Source organism: Ictidomys tridecemlineatus, chromosome 6 (genome assembly GCF_052094955.1).
Source record: "Ictidomys tridecemlineatus isolate mIctTri1 chromosome 6, mIctTri1.hap1, whole genome shotgun sequence".
Lineage (NCBI taxonomy): Eukaryota > Metazoa > Chordata > Mammalia > Rodentia > Sciuridae > Ictidomys > Ictidomys tridecemlineatus.
The window spans coordinates 173,028,486-173,038,914 of record NC_135482.1 but is presented as its reverse complement, the minus strand read 5'-3'; the positions used below and the strand labels follow the sequence as shown (position 1 = coordinate 173,038,914).

The 10,429-nt window shown below is 33.6% G+C and overlaps 1 protein-coding gene across 1 annotated transcript in view; it reads left to right on the top strand.

The window, feature by feature from the left end:
• The window catches only part of Brca2 (BRCA2 DNA repair associated), a 70,527-nt gene that overhangs the window by 24,302 nt on the left and 35,796 nt on the right, over window positions 1-10,429 (top strand). Inside the window, exons 11-12 of the mRNA XM_040281619.2 lie at window positions 1,512-1,607; window positions 8,160-8,229. Of these exons, the coding sequence (XP_040137553.2) occupies window positions 1,512-1,607; window positions 8,160-8,229 (166 nt within the window). The remainder of the gene's footprint in view (window positions 1-1,511; window positions 1,608-8,159; window positions 8,230-10,429) is intronic.

Genomic DNA, 10,429 nt, shown 5'->3' with positions numbered 1-10,429 from the left:
TCATGTGCAAGTAGTAAATTTATAATACTTAAATGATTTGCTGTCCTTTAGTATAAAATTCAGAAGTGCATATACTTAAAAAGTAATCATAATTTTTTTGTGTGGAAGAATGATGACTTTATTTATAGCAACCCATAGCAGTTCCACATGTATATATAGGTTAGCCTCCTGCTGAGAAAACAACTCAGACTTCTAAATTGTCTCAAAAATGTTACTATTTAATTTCCCTTACTTCTGTTACATTTACATATAGAGCTTTTTCAGCTTCTAGTTGTTTCCATAGTACAAGTTCTTGTAAAACAACTAAACCACTTTATTATGATCTAACACCTGATAAAGCCTTGAATGGACATTTTTATTCATTAAATCCTACAAATTCATTCCCTGTAATCATCAAAAAAACAAAGTGCTTCTTACCATATAATTTCAGCATGACATGGAAATGCATAACTTGAATTATGATTTCATCTTAGCCTCTGCAAGCTCTCTACAACTGAGCTATATCCTCAACCCAGAGATGTAGGTCAGTGGTAGAGCACGTGTTTAACATGTGCAAGTCTCAGAATCCAACCCCCAGCACTGCCAAAGAAAAATATAGAAGTGTCACTAATATTTTAGTGTAATTTGGTAATTTAAAAAATCTGTTCTCTCACTTATTGACTCCTAATATGTGGACCCATATAATAAATTCATCTTTGAATTTAGTGCCTACCCACTAAAAAGTTTATTTGAAGAAATTTTGTTTGTCCTTGTTGCCAGTAAACCTAGATTTACATTCAGTCCAGGTTATTAAAAAGTGACTTCTGTGGTATATGACAGTATCGTTTAAACTTAGACTCTGTTAAACAATGGAGGGTTTTTTTGGTTTGTTTTTTGTTTTTGCAGCACTGGGGGTTGAACCCAGGGGCACTGTACCACTGAGGTACATCCCAGATATTTTGATTTTTTGAGACAAGGTCTCACTACCTTTATCAAGGCTAACAAACTTGGTGGTCCTTCTGCCTTGGGGTTGCTGGGATTACAGGTGTGCACCACCCAATATACCTGGTTGAATAGCAGTATATTTCAGTGGTTAAACAGTAGTAGAAATTAGTTATCAAAAATATATTTTCTCTTTCAAAGTAGAATGGTCACTATTTAAATTACAATTATTGGGCAAGGCACAGTAGTGCATGCCTATAATCCCAGCAGCTTAGAAGGCTGAGGCAGGAGGATTGCAGTTCAAAGCCAGCCTCAGCAACTTAGCAAGGCCCTAAGGAATTCAGTGAGACCCTGTCTGCAAATAAAATACAAAAAAGGGCTGGGGATGTTGCTCAGTGATTAAGCACCTCTGGTACTTCAATCCCCGGTACCAAAAAATAAGTAAACAAACAAATAAATAAATAATAATTATTACATGTTTTATTTAACAGTGTGAAAAATGGATTATGGTTTTAAACTATGAATGATAGTCTTATAAACAGTAGAATGGATATAATTTATTTTACAAATGTGTGGAAAAATTTTTTTAGGAGAACCCCCAATCAAAAGAAGTTTGTTAAATGAATTTGACAGAATAATAGAAAATGAAGAAAAATCTTTAAAGACTTTGAAAAGCACTCCGGATGGTAACATTTGCTTTTTATTCATATCTTTTCCACCTCTATAGGTCCTATTCGTAGTATTCTAGTTATCTTTCTCAGTTCTTTTTGGTATATGTAACAGAAAAGAATTTATAGTATGGTTTAATTTTTGTATCTTATTTGTTTATTCTTATATGTTAAGCAGACTTTTCCCTCATAATACCTAGTATAATGCTGGGATTGTGGCTCAGTGGTAGAGCACTTGCCTAGCACACCTGAGGCACTAGGTTCTATCCTTAGCACCACATAAAAATAAATAAATAAAAAATAAAGGTATTGTGTCCATTGGCAACTTAAAAACAATTTTAAAAAATAATATCTAGTATAATAGGGATGTTGTGTGGAACCAGAAAGTGTGAAATGATTATATAATATTTTTAATTTAAAAAAGCCATAAAAATCAAATTTAAAGCTATAGTAGTATAATAATTTAAAGCTCAGGTTCTAGAGTCCAGTCAGGATTTTGATCACTAGCATTTCACCAGAATCAGTCTTTTCTAAGTCATACTTCCAAATCCAACAGGCATTTCTTAGTCCTGTTTACCTGCATCTTTTAGCCCACTAGCCTAGTTGATCAACTCTCAGCCCACCATAGTCTCTTGGTTCTCTCCCTACAGGGTCACTCTTTCACAGTCACCTTTATGGTTCTTACTCTAAACAGGAGAGCCCCAGGGATCCTTAGATCTCTTCTATGTCTAAACTTTAGTGACTATCAGTTTTATCTTATAGTTTAGCCTGTCCCTGAACTCCATAGTCATTTATTCACCTACTTAATACATTTCTACTTGGATTACTAAATATGCATCTCAAAGTCACTGCCAAACTCCAATTTCATCCTGGCTCCAAACTTGTTTTGTTGTCTTTCCTTTTTCTTTTTTTAATACCTTTATTTTATTATTTATTTTTATGTGGTGCTGAAGATCGAATCCAGGGCCTCACATGTGCTAGCACCCTACCGCTGAGCCACAATCCCAGCCCCTGTCTTTCCTTTTTCAATAAGGGGCTGGGCATTTTGCCATTTAATTATATAAAAACCTTGATATTATTTTTTACTGTTTTATCAATAAGTTCTGTAGGTTTTATTTTCAAAAAGACAAGAATTTGCTGAGCTCAGTGGTAAAAAACTGGTTTTTAAATTCTTTTGCTCTTTATTAGCCAGTATTCAGCAAAAAAAAGCTTTATGTTAACAAATGAGAATAAGCTATAGTTCTTCCTAGAAGACAGGATAGTTACAAATTCTCAACATAAGGATAAAGTGGCTATATTAGTCACTGTTAATGGGAGCAAATAATTTTCTTTATTGAGCAAAATCGATTTCATGGATTTTTTAATTTATAAAGTGCATATAAAGTTTAGAGGCAAAATACACCATAAACACTGTACTTCTTTACAAAAAGGAAACATTCATTCTGATGTTTAAATTATCCCAAATTTGGAAGTAGAAACTGCTTCAAACTATTTCCCAAGTTTTTTGTTTTTTTTTTTTTAAATACATGTCTTGATTAATCTTTGGGCATTTCCTGATTTTATTACCAGTATCACAAAAAGATTTCCTAGGATCTTGTAATTTCCCTTCCATGGTGCTGGAATCATCTCTTTCTTTGAAGATCCTTTCAGTAGCTTATAAAAAGAAATTTGGGTGCTAGGTATGGGTGCTGCTGGTATTATTGGTTTTTGAATATTTATACCTTGGTTCCTAATAACATTTGCCTGCTTTATTTATTTATTATTTATTCTAATCAGCTGTACATCAGCAGAATGCTCTTTGATTCATTGCACACAAATATTATTTGCATGTTTATTTGCTTTATCCTACGGCATTGGTTCTAGAACTTTTCTATTTCAGAATCTCTTTATAAGTTTAAACGTAGAGGTCCTGAGAACATTTATTTGAATGGATTATATCTGTTGATATATACCATATTAGAAATTAAAGTTGAGAATTTTTAATATTTGCAATATCATGCATTGGTCAAAGGGAAGATGTTAATTCACTGAGCTTTGACACATTATATAGTACTGATGACTTTATAGTGACATCATTGATCTGATCTGGAAAGTCTAAGTATTAGAAAACTGACAAGCTTACATAACCAATACAAGCTTTTTATAATTCTAATTTTCATTTAAAAGCTTGAATTTTTCCACTGGCTACAATATTGTCATTTATTTTTCTTGATAAGCTCATTTCATTCATTTTTTTAATATTTTTTTATTGGTTGTTCAAAACATTACAAAGCTTATGATATATCATCTTTCATACATTTGACTCAATTGGGTTGTGAACTCCCATTTTTACCCCAAATACAAATTGCAGAATCACATCGGTTACACACTCACATTTTTACATAATGGCATATTAGTGACTGTTGTATTCTGCTACCTTTCCTATCCCCTACTATCCCCCCTCCCCTCCCCACCCATCATCCCTCTCTACCTCATCTGCTCTTTTCAATTCTCTCCCTTGTTGCCCCCCCTTTCCCCTCACATCCTCTTCTATGTAATTTTGTGTAACATTGAGGGTCTCCTACCATTTCCATATGCTTTCTCTTCTCTCTCCCTTTCTCTCCCCCCACTCGTCTTTGTTTAATGATAATCTTTTCCTCATGCTCTTCCTTCCTGTTCTGTTCTTAATTGCTCTCTTTATATCAAAGAAGACATTTGGCATTTGTTTTTTAAGGATTGGCTAGCTTCGCTTAGCATAATCTGCTCTAATGCCATCCATTTCCCTGCAAATTCTATGATTTTGTCATTTTTTATTGCTGCGTAGTACTCCATTGTGTATAGATGCCACATTTTTTTTTATCCATTCATCTATTGAAGGGCATCTAGGTTGGTTCCACAGTGTAGCTATTGTGAATTGTGCTGCTATGATCATTGATGTGGCAGTATCCCTATAGTACGCTCTTTTAAGATCCTCAGGGAATAGTCCGAGGAGGGCGATAGCTGGGTCAAATGGTGGATCCATTCCCAGCTTTCCCAGGTATCTCCATACTGCTTTCCAAATTGGCCTTACCAATTTGCAGTCCCACCAGCAGTGTACAAGTGTACCCTTTTCCCCACATCCTCGCCAACACTTATTGTTGTTGGACTTCATGATGGCTGCCAATCTTACTGGAGTGAGATGGTATCTTAGGGTGGTTTTGATTTGCATTTCTCTGACTGCTAGAGATGGTGGGCATTTTTTCATGTACTTGTTGATTGATTGTATGTCCTCCTCTGTGAATTGTCTGTTCAGGTCCTTGGCCCATTTGTTGATTGGGTTATTTGTTATCTTATTGTTTAATTTTTTGAGTTCTTTGTATATTCTGGATATTAGAGCTCTATCTGAAGTGTGAGGGGTAAAAATTTGTTCCCAGGATGTAGGCTCTCTATTCACCTCTCTTATTTATTTCTCTTGCTGAGAAAAAACTTTTTAGTGTAAGTAAGTCCCATTTATTTATTCTTGTTATTAAATCTTGGGCTATGGGCTTCCTATTAAGGAATTTGGAGCCCGACCCCACAGTATGTAGATCGTAGCCAACTTTTTCTTCTATCAGACGCAGTGTCTCTGATTTGATATCTCCCTCCTTGATCCATTTTGAGTTAACTTTTGTGCATGGCAAGAGAAAGGGATTCAGTTTCATTTTGTTGCATATGGATTTCCAGTTTTCCCAGCACCATTTGTTGAAGATGCTATCCTTCCTCCATTACATGCTTTTAGCCCCTTTATCAAATATAAGAAAGTTGTAATTTTGTGGATTGGTTTCTGTGTCCTCTATTCTGTACCATTGGTCCACCTGCCTGTTTTGGTACCAGTACTACACTGTTTTTGTTACTATTGCTTTGTAGTACAGTTTGAACTCTGGTATCGATATACCTCCAGATTCACACTTCCTGCTTAGAATTGGTTTTGCTATTCTGGGTCTTTTGTTTTTCCATATGAATTTCATGATTGCTTTATCTATTTCTACAAGAAATGCCGTTGGGATTTGGATAGGCATTGCATTAAACCTATAGAGAATTTTTGGTAATATCACCATTTTGATAATGTTAGTTCTGCCTATCCATGAACAGGGTATATTTTTCCATCTTCTAAGATCATCTTCTCTCTCTCTCTTTAGGGTTCTGTAGTTTTCATTGTATAAATCTTTCACCTCTTTTGTTAGGTTGATTCCCAAGTATTTTATTTTCTTTGAGGATATTGAAAAAATGTTGCTGAACACCCAAGTCTGAATGACTACAGTTTGTTGACTATTCTTGCAAGTAAAAATGCTTAATTCTTTGAAGAAATATCATGATTGTGTAGCTCAGCTCAATCATGACAGTGCATTTTCTTGAGACTGGTGATATTAAAGTATGTTGCAGAATACATGAGAAAACATGAATAATATCTCAGGATTATTATTATGACATTTTGACAACTTTGACCTCCTAAAGGAGATCCTCCTCCATCCATAAAAGATTCTTTTGAGTTTTTGTCTTTAGATGTATCCTTAATACATTGTTTTTTGTTGTTGTTGTTTTATGGTACTGGGATTGAACCAGGGCCTTATGCATACAAGGCAGGCACTACCAAATGAGCTATATCCCCAGCCCCTTAATACATTTTTAATGTATTGGTAAGGATGTATAATCAAAGTACTGTGTTCAAATGTCAGTCATAATAATTCTATATGTGCTTAGATAATTAAGTTAGATTTGTATCCATTTATTTTCTTTCTTCTTATTCAACATTTGAGTAAATAACATACAGTATTTCACAAAATAATCCTTACCACCCTATACTTGTCACATCCTGTTTTTTTAGTTCAAAACTTGGTTCATAACCTTTCATCGAATAATTGTCACATGGCATAATTCTGTTCTTCACGCCATTTAAAAGGTGAACAGCAGCAATGTATTCAACACTGGCATATGGATGTACATTTGTCTTCTCGCACACTGCACATCGTGAGTCTGAATTCTCAGGGCACATGCACTGTCAGCATGTTTACAAAAGTCAACTTGCATGGTTTGTCTAGAGCACTGCAGTACTATGGGTAAACACTTCTTAGTGATGCTGAGCACAGCATGTTAGGTAACTAAACCACTGATTGCAGCACAGAATCTTGGACCCAGAAGATTAAGTTTTGTAGTTCATACTTCATAATATTGTAGTAAATTTTCTCAAGTATAATATTTCAGTTGTAATGCACAAATCAGTAATCTGTTTACTTTTTTCAGACTAGAAAATTGTTTGCTAAACTGTCATGTGCATTGATTTAAACTATTCAGTTTTAACATATATTCACAAGTATTCCATGCATCCTAATGTTGCACCAGTTTAGTAATAAATGACTTTTAAGTAATACCAGTACAATTTTTAAAAAAAATCACATGATTGTCATACTCCATTTTTTTTTAAAGAGAAAGAGAATCTTTTTTTGTTTGTTTGTTTGTTTGTTTTTTGTAGATGGACACAACACAATGCCTTTATTTTTATGTGGTGCTGAAAATCGAACCCGGGTCCCGCCCATGCTAGGCGAGCGCTCTACTGCTGAGCCACAATCCCAGCCCATACCCCATTTTTTTTTTTTGCAAAATAAATAAATAAATAGCATAAATTCTGTGACTATTATGCAATGAAATACAGTGTTTACATGGTTCATTTGCAAACACTATAGAAAGATATACTTGAAAAAGTCAGTTCTTCCTTATCACTCCATGTTCTTTACCACTTCCCCTTCCTCTTGGCTCACTTTTTTTTTTTTTTTTTTTTTTTTTTTTTTTTGGTATCTTGGTGGTGCTGGGATTGAAACCAGGGCCTTGTACATGTTAGTGCTCATACCACTGACTGTGCCTTAGCCCTTGCTCACTTTTGAAATAGTTGGTTTTTTTTTTTTATCCTTTTTGATGATTTCTTGTTAAAAAAAAAATTATGTGTTCTCACTGTCTTTCTTACTCAAAAAGATATATAGATAGATAGACAGACAGACTGCTTTTACTTAAAAATTTATTTGGGGATTACCCTTTAGTGAATATATAGAGATCTTTCTCATTCATTCTTATGGTTACATGGTACTTGATTGTATGGCTGTACCAGTGTATCCTACTTTATTCAGTCAATCCCCTATTAATGATTTAATTAATTAAAAGTTTTATAGGTATGAATAATATACTGAGAATGAATAATATCTAAAGCTTTGCTTCTCTTTATGTTTATACTATGAGTTATTTGGTATTTAGCTATTATCAATTTGAATGCACTGACTCTGTGCCTTAGCCCTTGTTCACCTTTTGATGATTTCTGCTTGTTAAAAAAAAAGAAAAAGTATGTGTTCCCCTGTCTTTCTTACTTAAAAAGAAAGACATAGATAAAAAGATAGATATAGATAGAAATACTGTTTTTACAAAATATTTCTTTTGATAGTTACTTACTGAATCTATTGAAAATTTAAAGTTTATAATTGTCTCGAATTTTGTATAAATATTTATAATTAGAGATGTAATAGGCAAATAGAAAATAAAATCTTTCATTATATTTTTATTGATAATGTAAAATAATTTTCTCTCTAGGCACAATAAATGATAGAAGATTATTTACCCATCACATTTCTTTAGAGCCAATTATCTGTGGACCCGTTCGGTGAGATATGTTTACCTTGTTTTTCAATTTTACTAATATAATTAGAAAAAATTGTGGCTTTAGGAATTATTTCTAAAACTAATGGTACTACTATGCAGTAAAGAAATTAACACTTCCCTTTTTGAAAGCCTGTATAAGGATTAAATAATTCAATATTTTGGTATTTTATATTGCTGTTTATACTGTTATTTTTTTAGTTTCATGGCAGCCTTGTAAAGTACACAAACTGATTACTTGCCAGTTTTGTGGATGATGTACAGAGGTTGAAAAGAATTAAGGAAATATTCAAAATAATTCACAATAAGATGGCAGATATTGAAGATATCCTTTTATCTCTCCTTCTCTAAAGCCTACTAAAATTACCAAGAGAATTTTTAAAAATACATTTTTAGTTGTAGACGGACACAATATCTTTTTTTATGTTGTGCTGAGGATTGAACCCAGTACCTCACACATGTAAGACAAGCACTCTACCACTGAGCCACAGCTCCAGCCCAAGAGAATTTTTTAAAATATGTAATTCCCAAGAACTCTGATCAAAAGAAACAAATACCAAAAGTTTGGAAGCCAAAAATGTGAATGACTTAGTAAACCTAAGAAAGCTAAAACCTGTCATTAGGGCAAGCAGAGAAGCTACCAGTTTACCCCAAACAACCTGAGAAAGACTCAAATTGGCAGCGCGATGTATTTCTCTTGGTAAAGTAGAAGTAGTAAGATTAGATAAAATTCTCTTTAAGAACCATCTGGTTCCCCTCCTCTGTTGCTAATAGGCATTTATTGCTCTTTCCCAGAAAACCAGGTGGTTAGTTATTCCATTGAGAAGTTAAATTGGAGTTCTGATTTGGAGGTGGGATAAGAGAAGGGAACACAAGCCACAGTTGGAAGGATACTGAAAACAGGAATTAAGTAAAAATCTGTATATCAAGCAGTGAGACGCTTAGCCTCCTTCCCACCTTTGGTTCCCAAATGCTGACAAGACTGGAAGATTTGGGAGTAGAGGGGCTGCAGGGAATATGATCAGCTCAACAGAAAAGACCTAAAAATACTGTTACCAATATTCAAATGAAACAGCATAGCCAGTCATCAGACAGTTAATCCAATAATTGACAGGTTCTGTAAACATATGGAAACTTCCATTCAGCTCTTTAGTGCATCTCTTTAAATGAGCAAAGATCATTGGAAGGAAGCCACTATGAAAGATGGTAGCCAAAATACAGAAACGAAAGCAAAAAAAGAGGAAATAGATTATGCAAGTAGAATAATTTGAAAAAACTTAGATATTCTCAGATAAGATATATCTTAATATATGAAAAAATTACTATAAAAAGAGCTCTTAGAAATTAAAAATATGATGACACAAGTAAATTAACTCTCTAGAAGAAGCAGGGGCTAAAAATCCCTTCTCTAAAATCCCTGGCAACCACTGTCTCTATAGTTTTGCCTTTCCCAGAATATCATATAATTGGAATTATATAGTATATAGTATTTTCATAATGACACTTTTACTTAGCAATGTGAATTAAAGGTTCCACTGTACCTTGATAACTCTTCATTTTTGCCCTGAATAATATTCCATTATATGGGTAGATATTGATCAGTTAATCTATTGAACGCCATCTTTCTTGTGTTTCTGTCCTCACACAAGGACAGCTTCATTTGTTTCAATTTTAGGCAATTATGAATAAAGCTTCCATAAATATTAGTGTGCAAATTTTGTGTAAGCATCACTTTTCAGATGATTTGGGTAAATAACATGATCATGATTGCTGGATCATATGGTTAAGAGGACATTTGGTTTTGTGAAAAATTGCCAAATTACTTTCCAAAATGGATGTGCCATTTGGAACTCCCATCAGTAATGAATGAGAGTTCCTGTTGCTCCACATATTCACTGGCATTGGGTTTTCTCAGTAATGTGGATTTTTGCCTTTCTAACAGAAAGATAGTGATGTATCATTTTTGCAATTTCTAATGATATATGTTATTGTATTAGCATCTTTTCATAGCTTATTGGCCATCTGTGTCTTACTTGGTAAGGTTTCTGTTAAGATTTCTAGCTATTGTTAAATTGGGTTTGTTTTTTTCTTATAGATTTTAAGAGTTATTTGTGTATTTTAGACACCAGTACTTTGTCTAATACATGTTTTGCAATATTTAAAAAAATAGAAATGGAAAATAATATTAATGATAATGATAGTAG